Source organism: Castor canadensis, chromosome 13 (assembly GCF_047511655.1).
Source record: "Castor canadensis chromosome 13, mCasCan1.hap1v2, whole genome shotgun sequence".
Lineage (NCBI taxonomy): Eukaryota > Metazoa > Chordata > Mammalia > Rodentia > Castoridae > Castor > Castor canadensis.
In genome coordinates, this window is record NC_133398.1 from 91,064,980 (window position 1) to 91,077,641 (window position 12,662).

Sequence of the window (12,662 nt, forward strand, 5' to 3'; positions counted from 1 at the left end):
TTGGAGAGCACTCAGGGGGCGGCGTTTCCCTGATTGTGGAATTCCCTGGGCCTTGTGGGCTTGAATGGTAAGTGTTCACCACGCCCCCGCCCCCCTCCAATAGACAGGGAGGTTTACATTTTAGGGGCTTCAGAACACTACTGAGGTGGAACTGTAGCCACAGCTTGTGACCTTGAGAAGCAGAGGGTGGCTTCAGCAAGATAAATACAAGGGAGAGACTGGATCTCCTAGAGCCATGGTTTTAGCACCCACGTAGGGTCCCCACTCCCTCCAGGAGGCCATGCTGCCAGCCTCAAGTTGACGGCTCCAGAGCGGCCTCACCAGCACCAGAGCCCGCAGCCTACCTGATCTGTGATCATGCATGGTGTTCAGCCACCTTGACTCCCCCACACTCAGTTCAGCAGAGTTCCAGGAAAATACCAACGGAAATTCCCAATTGAAAATACCATTTCCTCCGTCCCATCCTCCTCTAGACACACGCCCTGGCCACCTCCTAGGAGAGCTCTTTTGAATCACAATACATTCATTCTTTTGCTGGACAAAGTATGAGTCTTCATACTTTGGCTGGGTGGGCTATGGTATTTTTTAATCTTCTTTTTCTTCCCTTATGCACCTGGCCTTTCCCCAGCTATGTGATGACTTAGGGCATCTTACAGCGGTGTGTGCTTCAGGGAAGAGAATGGTTCCAGGTGTGGGTGTGCTGCAGCCCTCAGCAATGGCAGTCCTACTTCTGGAATCCTGCAGTGGGCAGCCCAATAGGCATCAGTGCCCCTCATGGCCTGAGGGGGCGCTACAGGGCAAGGAATTAAGGGCAAGCTTTGCTGTAGGGCCAAGGGCTTCTTCCTCCCAAGGCAAAAGGAGAAGGCCTCCTCCAAGACACTTTGCAACACTTGAAATAAACATAGAGGATTTTAAATAAATTTTAAAATGGGTGACTTCATCTTCAGGGGACCAGAACTATATGAATATTTGAAAGTGAGAAAGCCACAATCATCCAAGAAAATGTGGCCTGGCATTTTGTGCTGCTGTCACCCCATCCTGGTGCAAGCTGTGCCTATATCGCCTTCCATCTTGACTCCGGCTCACACGGATCCTCCCTTTCTTTGATTTCCAAAGTCTGCTGCTCTCAAGCTGATCATTTTCACATTCTCATGGAACAAGAACCAGACAGGAGCTAGAGAGACTCCTGGGTCCACCAGTACCTAGCACCATGATCTTGGGAACTTTTACTATCTCTAATGTGCAATCAATCCCCTTATTGGTCAGAAATACCGATGGAGCTTTTACTGGGCGATCCTTAGCTCCTTTCTGTCTCTAACTATCTGGATTTAACCACTCTGGAGGGAGGAGTTTCTTATTTTTATACAAGGCAAGTCCTAAATCACTTCACCTCTGCCTATTTTTGCACTGAGGAACAAAACTGAGGGCAGGCTTTGGGCTTTCTTCAGCTCAGAACCCATCCCAAAACTCAGATATCAGAACTGAATTTTAATCCAATCCTAACACAATTAACTGTGTGACCTCAGGTACATTGCATAACCTTCCTGGGCCTGTTTCTTTATTCTATAAAATGGAGATAGTAACTACATTTTTCTAAGGGCATTAATGTGAGGAAAAATTGAGACTGCTTATATAGTGCCTCCTGACCTTTCATCAGGAAGCCAGGGGAAAAGGCTTTGCAAAAAAGAGAGAGAAAAAAAAAGATGCAGAATAGTGACATGAAAACACATTTTTCTCATCAGAATCCAAAAGGACTGGTCCTTTTCACCCCACTAAAGTTTACTCCAGTCTAACTCTTCAGACAGCAGGAGAAAGTTTGCTTTCACATCTCTTATAACTCTACTGAGACCAGGAGAAGGACCTGAAATAAAGGCTCAGAGAACCTGGGCCCCCTGCAGACATCGTTGGTTTAGTTCAAAGAGTGAGATAAGTGCTGGATAAGCTGCAGCCCACTTTAGAAAACTGGATTATTCTAAGTAGCAGAAGCAAGGACTCCAGGTAGAAGAAAGGTCCAAAGCCAGGCCCAAAGCCACTGCTGGGAGAAGTGGCTTCCTCCATCCTTGCACTCCAGAGGCTGATGAAAGTTGTGGCCCTCTGTTGTCTGATGCACTTTAGAGTCCTCCACTAACTCAGGGAAGCCTCTATGTTGTTTGTCATTTCCCCTGCTCACTCCTGGGTGTGTGAGCAAGGTTCCTTCATCAGCAGAAGCCTTGGACACTTTTACTTTCTTTGAGCATAAAATCCTTCAGTGAAAGGAGGGCAGTGAGATCTGAATTAAGTTCATAAGAGGAGCATATACAGAGCACAGTAGCCTCAGCTTTCATGGCCCAGTTTTTCCTGCAGTTCTTGGAAATGAGAATGTGTTTCACCTCTTCCAGGAGAATATTCCTTAGGAGCTGACAGTGTACCATCTGCATCCTGGTATAAGGAACCAGCAATAAGCTCTCAGGGCCTGCCAGGAGGCTGCTTAGCCTTCCTGCTCTTGTCTCCAGAGTGGTTTGGAGCTGAAAATTCACCACTCTGTACTGGCTCTAGAATTCTATAGCTCACTACTTTCCTTGTGATTCTTTTATTAAGCTATATATATTTACTTTTAATTTTTTTAATTAAAAAATTAATTGGTACAAACTAATTGGATATATTTTTAGTTCAATACATGTATACAATATGTAATGAACAGTTAGACCAAAGCAGTTGACATCTCCATCATCTTAAACATTTATCATTTCTTTGTGTTGGCAATATTCAAAATTCTTCTCTACTAGCTATTTTGAAATATACAACTAATTGTTATTTAGCAGTTACCCGGCTGTTCCTTATAAGTTATTTAATAGCCACTTCTGCAGGAAGGATTGCATGGTAGTTAAAAAGACTATGGGCTTTGCAGGCAGGGGCCTTGGAGTGGAGTCCCAGCTCTGTGACTTGCTGTGTGACCCAGTATAACTGTAATATGGGAATAAATGGTAATAATAGTTTATTAGGTTTATGCAAGTTAAGATATTTTAAAAACTTAGAAAGGCTCAATAAATATTAGCTGTTATTGCTTGAAAAATATTTGTATATCTTTATCCTCACTAGAGGGGAACTTGGGAGGAATTCTAAAAGGGAAATTGTGAAACTCCTGAAATCAGTGTTTTCCTCCTTATTTCCCATCCCACCTAACATAGGGCCTGACCATGTTATGCTCAGTATATGCTCTTGGAAGAGTAAAAAGGAAAGGGGATAAGAAAAGATAAAAAGGAAAAGGATAAGAAAAAACATCTGCCTTTATCAGGCAGTGCCACTGACACTCAGGATTTTTCATGGCAGCTATGTGCCAGGTTCCCTTCAAGAAAAAGGACAGCCTGTCCTGTACTCAAATGCATTATTGCAACTAAGAACCTGGTTCTTAGCATGACAAATCTCTTGTTTCCAGAATTTAGCAGGTTCTGAAATAAAGCAAGGTAAGTTTCCAATTTGTTCCACAACTTGTGCTGGATGCCAAGGGGCACACCAAGGGGGAACCAGGAACCTGCTCCTTCAGGAGGCAGAGGAGTGACTGACAGAGTCCGAAAGTGAAAGAATCAAGTTGCTATCTCTCTCTCTCTCTCTCTCTCTCTCTCTCTCTCTCACACACACAATGTAAGCACACAAAAACATTTAATTGCATCCAGATAAAGGCATTTGGATTGATTTTGCTACAGTTTTTAGAAAGCTCCATTTTGGATTAAGGAAGTAGCCTGAGGCATGGTGAAAATATTTCTCCTCAGACTAGCCAGATCCCAACCAAATTCAACTTCTTTTCCTCTTTTCAAGTTAGATCTGACAAGACAAAGGCAAAGCTACCATCAACCTCACCCCCACCCCCACCTTATCACCTACTATAAAAATTTTGTTGACAACTAGGGGTTGCCCATGTCATGTTATTTGATTATACCAATAATCTTCCAGCAGACATAGGCTAATGCATTGTGATTGTCTCTGAATATGTTGAATGGTCAATGTATGAGAGTATCTCATGAGTATCCCCTCATCTACCTGATCTCAGGAAAAGCAGAGAACAGGGACCCATTCTAGCCAATGAGAACTAAATCGTACATGGATATGTGAGGCTGGAGATGGTAAAATGATCCAGACAGCACCAATCGTGTGATGGTGTTTCTAAAAACGGCACCACACTCTCCCCCTTCTATTGTTCTCTCCATGATTGATCTTTACTTAAACTGCACTGCATCTGAATCTCCCAGCAATGTATGAGACTAACTGGGACAGACTTCTGTGAGACACTCTCTGCTGTACCTTGGAACACACATTGGAGAGGTCTAGGTGTAGCCATCACAGGTGCCACTCCCCAGGATTTTGGATCCCTGAGCTACAGAAGTGAAGGGTTGTGGGAACAACAGTTATTGGTTTCCTCACCTTGCAAGGGTCCCTTCCCACTTTTTCCCAAGATGCAATGTTTGGCCCCTTTTACCAGAAAGGAATCAGAGGCTACCAAGGGCAAGTGGCCAGTCTGCCTCTGACATGTTCACTGTTTCTCCTAAGTTGTACTCTTTAACTAGATGTGATATGAGGTAAATTGGCTAATCTTTCAAAGATGTGAGACAACCAAATTTGAAAGAAAGCAGTGTGTTTGTGCCAGACAAGATTTAGAGATGAGTTCCACTTAAGGAACACATGCAGCTAATGCAGAGAGGGAAGCTAATGCAGAGAGTCCCCTCTCTGGGAGAACCTGTATCTTTTTACTGTTATGACTGGGACCTCTGACACTTTGGGCTCAGACTCTCACCTGTGTCACTTCTATTTGTGCCCTGCCTAATGAAAATGAAGACATTGCTTGGTTTTTTTTTTTTTTTCCATACCACTTGGTATCTCTCTTAATCAGTGCATTGCTTCTCTCCCTCACAGACACAGGAGAACATTCACCAGTGCCTCAACCAGAGCGACCACAGACCTCCTCCACCTTATCAAACTAAGTTCTTGTGATCTCTGCACTGAGGCAGCTGGGAACCACAGAATCATCATCAGCAGAATCCTAATGCCTGTTTATTGAACACTCGCTATTTGCTCCTATGCTAAGAGTTGTCTAGACTTACTCTAATGCCATACCCATGCACACTTCCCAACTCAGTGCTTCCATCACTCAACATTCAGCTCATATGAATTCAACTTCACCTCTGTCTGGAGTCAGAATCCTGTGGTTAATCTTACCACGTGTCATCTTATGCTCTCTCCTCAGAAGCCATTCTCACAACCCTTCATATTGCAATAGCCTCACTTTTCTAAAGCAACTTGACTTTTCCTCATGATTACACTCACTCTAAGTAGTCTCTCTTGTCTGACTTGGCTCCTCCTCCCACCCATCTGAAGGAGGGGACTTCTTGAGAAGCCACAACGAGCCAATGCTAGACATGCATGTGACACTAGCCCTACTTAATAACCCAGTGACTCTCTTTTGCATTTATCACTTCCTTGACTCTCCATCTTCTAGAGATCTTGATTACTATGAAACCCTCACAATGAGGCTGCCTGTCTTTTCATGACCCAAGGGGCTATTGAACTAAGATTCCAAGACTTCAATGGCCCCATCCAATATTCTTTTAAAACATTTGCTCTTTGAGTTCTGTTCTTTCCACTATAGATATTTTGAGCTACTAACTTCCTGGTTGCTCTTTTTGTACTCAGAATAAAGTCTAAACAATACCCTTTCAGCCTTGACCCATCCAGCTATTTTTTTTACTTCCTTTCTCCAGTTCATTTGATCTCACCTCTTCATTCTCATTTGACCTCACCTTTCATGTTGATACCTCTTAGCTCTTACAGTTTCCTTGGCTTTGAGTAATACTCTTCTTTTATCTACCTGGCAAAATCCTACAGACCTTCCTAGGCTCATCTCCAATGCACATCTCACATGCCACTTAATATAACAAATACTTAATGAATGCAGGTTGAATCAAGTTGAATCACTAGCATCACATTAGGTAGAGTGATAAGATAATAAGAATAAGAACAATGCTATTGTTTTTTATTTTCTCTGTTTCTTTCTCTGTCATGTGTTAGTGTAGTTATCAGGAAAGACTTCCAAAGAAACTTCCAAAGGTCCTTTCATCCCTCCCAGGAACTCTTTGTCCTCGACTTTGGGTTTTCTGAGCCAGAAATCTTGTTTCCTCTTCAAGCCAGCTTCCCATCCACCCCTCACTGTACCTAAGGAACTTGTTGAGGTCCCCATGTTTCATGTACTCGAAGACCATGATGAGAGGGTCTCCCTCCACACAAACACCATAGAACTTGACAATGTGCTCGTGCTGGAGATTGGTCAGCAGCTCAGCCTCACGGTGGAAGTCCTTGCGTGCATTGTCGCTGGCGTCCTTCAGCGTCTGAACAGTAGAGGCAGAGAGGAGAGAAAACAAACAGTTGTTAAACTGAGGAGCTCAGAGGGAAGGCTGCTTTAATAAGGATTTATATCAGTAGGTCCCAAGAATTCTGGAAGGGAAGGACATTTATCTCATTTATTACATAAAAGATTGGAAAAGAGCCCAATTCCTGAGGAAATAATGTTTGTATTAACAACTGAAAAGTAATCCTTCTGGGTATGCAGAGCTTTACAGTTTATGAAGCACTTTTACAGTTGTGGTCATTAAGTCACAGACAGAAGTTCATTTTAGAGTCTTCATGCTAATTTTTACCCCTGTTCCGGACCTAATGGTTACCATCGGCTTCTGTGCCTTCTTGGTGCTTGTTGAACTTCCTATGTTCAGCTTATCTCTGCTCATATAACTTATTAAAAACTTGGATTTGCTGGGTGAGACCAGTGTCAAACAAGGGTCCTTATAACAGCAAAAAGATGTAAGGACAGAAATAGAAGTTAGAGGGGAGATATGCTATTTTGATGCTACTGAAGACAGAGGACAGGAACCTGAGCCAAGATTCCTTAGGTGGCCTTGAGAAGCTGGAAAAGACACAGAAGTGTATTCTACCTTAGAACTTCCAGAAGGAACTAGTCTTTCTAATATCTCATCTTTAGCTTAGTAAAACTGATTTTGGACATCTGACTGCCACAGCTGTGAAAGAAATCATTTGTATTGATTTAAGTTACTGAGTTTGGAGTAATTTGTTATAGCAGTCATAAGAAACTAATATACCTCACTAACATCAGCAGTCCTCCAAGATTTGACTTAGCACCTGTCTGGGAAATGTAACCTGATCATCCCTCATGGCTGTCACATCCCCTTGGCCCCCTAGGCTAGGCTGGATGATTCACCTAGATTCTTGCCATACTTCTCTCTATCACAGAACTAACCACAATACATTCTAATTGTGTTCACTTGCTTGTCTCTGGTATGGACTTTAAGCTCTTTCTCTCTCTGTTCCTTCCATCTCTGCATTGCCAGCACTGAACACAGCACAGTGTACATAGTCTACACGGTGGATTTTATTCATAGATGTCTGTGAATGAATGATAAAGGCCATGAAAAGTCAAATGCTGAGAACAAAAGAGTTCAGAGAAGGAATGGCTGCTTTCAACTGAGGGGCAAGGAGGAGGGAAGCTCCAGAATGACCCTTGATAGAGGTGGCATGTGAATACACGAATTCCTTCTCCAGGAGATTGCAGTCAGTCATTATCAGGTCAGACAGCTAATGTGAACATCCATATTCACTTAAATTTGATACTGGAACAGATTGAAAGCACTGTCACCCAACTGATTTGTACTGACTACAAAATTCAACACTCTGTCCAGTGTCTAAGATAGGTCACTGGTGGTCATTCCCAGCTGGCTGTCTTGACTCTGTCTCCCTGTGGGGTACTCCTGACCTAGATCATCTTTAGACCTAGGATTGTGCCACAGCCTGAGTTCCCTGGTGAAAGGATCTGAGATGGCTTAGCCTGCTCTCAAGAACAATAATGCTGGAAAGACAAGGCAGAGAGTGAAGTTGAGCTGTGATGCCATCTCAACAGAAGAAGCTTCATTTGGCCCAATGGGATGAACCTGAAGAGCTATCCTGAAGTTGGACCAGTGGGGCTGAGTCTTTATAGCTCTCTATCAATCAGTTGTTGGATGGGGCCCATATCCTGGAGGGGAGTGTCACCTTGAGTGGAATTGCTGAGCCCCTCCCTTTAGGGAGCAGGCAGCTGAAGACTGACTAATGGAGCTTTCCCAGCAACTGGGGTGGCAAGTCATTCACTGCTGAGGTAAAGGTGCTGGTTAGTTCATCCCTGAATCTATCACAGGTGAATTCAAAAAGAGATTAACATGGAAGGGTGACTTTCCACACAGACTATCAATGCATATGCAGGGCCTGCTTCAAGTCAGCCACAAGAAAACATTGGGAGGGTGGAGGTCATGCAAGATCTCATTTACTTCCAGCTGCCATTTTTACAGAATCTAGCACTTACCCTAACTGCCTCCACTTATCAGGACTTAAAGTTGTCTCCTCAGTAAAGACTTGACCCAAGAAGACACAATCACAGGTGTTGTTTCCATTAGACCAGAGGTAGTGGTTTCTTCAGTAAAATTCTGGAATTACCATCCACTATGCTCACTTTAGCATGTGGTTTCTGAGAACTGTCTCTATAAGCACCATTGGCTCTGGTTGGAAAGTGAGCAGATTTGACCCTCAAGAACTCAGAGAGGCCACATAGCTTTGATGGTTATTGTCATGGATACAGCACATTTCTTCATTTAATAACACAACAAACAGTGGCTGAGCTCTTTGGTCTGGGTCTCTGTTTCCTTGAATCTGAAGAAACTAGACTTATCATATCCCCTATGCCTCCCAGATTGATTTTAATTGGATCCACAATAAACTTCTTCAGTGTGCTGATCTTGACAATTTTGTTTAAGATTGATTTTATTCATTAGTATGCTTTTGGCTGTTTTTTAGTGTTTTTCTACCTACTGTTTTGTTTTGCTGAACTTCTCATTGACAAAACAGAAGATGAGGCAAAGAGATGGACTAAGAGGAGATGGCCTTATCTGCCAGGTCTTTTCCCTGGACTTATGGAGCAAAACATACATTGTAGTATTTCTCACACTCGACTTGCATTGTGGTTTGGGGTGAATGTCTGTCTCCACTACTGTCTTTGACAGCAAAAGTGCATCCTGTTCACCTTTTTATCACTGGCTGCCTCACTCAGAGTCAAGCTAGTAAAGCAACCCTACATATAAGGACAAAGTTGAGATAACAGAGCATGGGAAAGGAGTGAGAAGTAAATGGTCATCTGGAAGGATGCAACCTGGGTCCAAGTAAGAAATAGAAATGAAGGAAGGACCAGAAAAAGAAAGCTTCCAAGGCTGAAGAGGGATACCCAGTGCATTCTGTCCTGGAGACCCAGCTCCCAACCTGTGTTCTCTTTGCAGTCAAAGTGCAAATCCTCACACTTAGCGATGCTCAAATGAAAGAAGTTCTAGCATAGGATGAAAAGAAATCCATGTTCAAATCTTGGCTCTGCCCTGGACTTTCTGAACTCTGAACTCTGTTTTTCTCCCCTATGGAGCAAAGGTAACAATATCGTCTACCTCCTAGGGGCCCTGCAAGAATGGTGGGAAGTACTCCAAGTTGGGTTGCAGCCCAGGGCTCTTGGTAGAAAAGGACATTTGTGTGATTTGAATTTGAAACCAGGCTTCCTGCATTCAATTTGTTCACATGAGGGTGATAAAGGATGAAGATATATGAATAAGGCACAATGACCAACCCAAGGCGTGAGAGTGGAACTGTTGCCAGGGCTGTCACCTTTTCCTGGATGGTAAGCTAAGCTCTGGAAAGTATCAATCTGTGCATGGAGGTCCAGCCATTGGCTTGTACTGTTTTTCCAGAGATCCTTTCTCTATCAAAAGACTACTCTGATTTGCAAGAGAGCCTACTTCTAAAGCTTTGGCTTGTCTTTATCAGTGACTTGGAAAATTGCTGATTCTTTTAGTTTATTATTACAAGGCATAAACAAATTCTGTATACAGTCTTTCTGCTCAAGTTTTAACAATATAGTGTTTATTCAAGTATACTAGATTGTGTGTGTGAGAGTGAGACAGAGACAGAGAAAGAGAGAGAGGAAAGGAAGAAGGGAGGTAAGAAGGAAAAGAAGGAGGACAAGAGGGAAGGGTGGACAGAGGACAGAGCTTTTCTTTTGAGAAAACAAATCTGAAAAAAAGTTGACAAACACCTACTCAACTTTTTCCATATCCCTAGAGCAAAATACTATGGAAAGGAGCCCTCTCTTACATTACAATTTTTGTAATGTCAAAAATTGTGCCTCAGTAAAAGTTTTGAATCTAAGAGAGATTTTACTATTCATGGGACAAATGTATCTCACAAACCTGGTCTCATCCTGGATGCCCATCCATTTTTGCATGTTGGGTCCTTTTTTAAAATTATGATTCAATTTTATTTTAAGAGATTCAGAAAATATGGCGGTAACAACTTGGGCAAAATCATCTTCTGAATTTGGCACTGTAAGGACAGAGTTTTTCCAGGGGTGGAACCATAGCCAGACAGCAATCAGAAGTTGGAAAATCCTGATATCAACCGATTTATAAATATCATCTCTGTTTTAGTACCGTAGCTGATTGTCATTTTACTCAATTATGTGAGGCTTGGCTGGCTCCTGAGTTCCTTGGCAATGCACTGAGGCCATGAATATGGGGTGGCAGCTTCCCTGCCTGACTATTCCCTCCACTCAAGTTTCATTTTGACAGGCAGATTTGCCCAGTCATTGAGCATTGCTGCTTTCTTACTCTTACTGTCCACCTGTAGTTTCTTTTTTTTTATACCTGGTGAATTTCCTGACACTCCAAAACTGCCATCCTTTCTGAAGACAGTCCAAGGAGAGGTCTCATTCAGAGCTACAACAAGATACTTCCTGTAGTACATATTGATCTAGAGTTGGACTAGTGGAACAGCATGTCAGCACAGAACTGAGAAACTAGTGAAGGTGAAATGCAAGTAAGGAAAATCAAAATTCATCTAAAATGCAAGAGCAAAATTTTAATGTTAATGGAAAGCTAGTTAGAGAGGCAAGACTTATCTGAAATATTGGTGTGATAGGATATTGTAGGACAAAACAAATGATCGTGCAGTTCAAAGTCTAAATGGTTTAAGGAGAGACAAGATAAAGCAGACATTGTGATCTTTTAAAAAAACTGATCTCAGATTCTTATTGTCATCCAGTTTAGAGATCATAGAACATAGTGTTCTTATTAAGGTGAAAGACAAAATATAGAAGAGAGTGTTATGGTAAGACTTCCCTGTGCCCAATGCCCATCATAGTGCTTGAAACACAGAGAGAAATAAATGAACTCCCAAACTAAGAAACCAAGATGCATGAGAATGTTTGATTAGTATGCTGAAGTCCCTCTGGGTCAGTATCATTCGGTGGACATCTACTGTTAATGGAGAATCTTTACTCTCCTGATGTCTTCTAGGCAAACATGTCCAATGTGGTAATCAACAGTCTATCACTAATTATCATTTGAAATGTGTTTTTTCCAAATTGAGATGTGCTTTAATTGAAAAATACATACCAGATTTTAAAAACTTGGTGTGAGCAATAAATTAGAAATCTCGTTAATATCTTTATACTAATACTATGCTGAAATGATGTTTATATATATATATATGTTGAATTAAATAAACCACATTAATAAGATAAATTTCATCTGTTTCTTTTTACTTTTTAAATGTTCACAATAGGAAACTCAAAATTATCAGAACAGCTTGTATTTGCAACTCCCATTATCCTTTTATTGGATAGCACTGTTTACAAAAACCACTGTGGCAGGCTATTAATAGGTCAACCTGTGTCTGGGGAGTGTTGGAAAATATTTCTAAAATATAAAATTGAAATAGAATTAATGCAGTCATCTTTCTTATAAGGTTCTTACAGGCAATGGTCAGCCAAGCATTAAGAGTAAGCCTGGGTCACAATTCTTCAAACTGGTAGGTTCTTCCCTAAAAACAAAGGCTGAGGGAGCATCTATTAAATTCTTACACAAGTGAACTTCGGAGGAATATATTTTAATAAACTCATAGAAAGCAAGAACTTGATAGAAATAAAATCTTAGCAATTATAGAGAATGAAATAGGTAACTAGCACCCCAACGTTTCTAGAAATAAATTGTGTGAAGATAATAATGATCTGTGCTAGAAACCAAGACAATGTATATATCAACTCAGTTAATTGTATGTGACTAGCCTTTGAAAGGACTTTAATTATGTACCAAGTGACATGACAGTCTCAAATACAAGATTCATAGCCAGGGTGTTGATTGCTACTATTTTTATTCTCACAGTCATACTGGCTCTTAGGGATCAAATACAACCATGTAGATAACCCAAAGGAAAACATGAAGTTAAGTTCTAATTCACGTGCTTTGAATTTGGATAAAATTGATGACTTAAGCTTGCGTATTACTCTAGTTGCATATTAGAAAATGTTAAGTTTTTTGGAAGCTAACAAACTAATTCATAGTAAGTCACATTAGAGAAATACTAAATAAAAAGAGAAATTCAGAAGTTGACCTCTAATGTGGACAACTGAAATACATTTATAAGCTTTGAATACACAACATAAAATTGTCTCCAGACAATTTGACTAGACCCTGACTTGATTGTGAATTGGTCCAAAGCATTAAAGTAAATAAAAAGGCAGCACAACTGTTTCAATGCATCTGTCCCAGAGATACAAAAGT

General features: G+C 41.4%; 1 protein-coding gene across 7 annotated transcripts in view; it reads right to left on the minus strand.

The window, feature by feature from the left end:
- Nucleotides 1-12,662, minus strand: part of Ntrk2 (neurotrophic receptor tyrosine kinase 2) — a 333,650-nt gene that overhangs the window by 64,717 nt on the left and 256,271 nt on the right. For all 7 annotated transcript variants that reach the window (XM_074052265.1, XM_074052264.1, XM_020153400.2 and 4 more), the window contains one exon: nucleotides 6,184-6,356. In XM_074052265.1, the coding sequence (XP_073908366.1) occupies nucleotides 6,184-6,356 (173 nt within the window). The remainder of the gene's footprint in view (nucleotides 1-6,183; nucleotides 6,357-12,662) is intronic.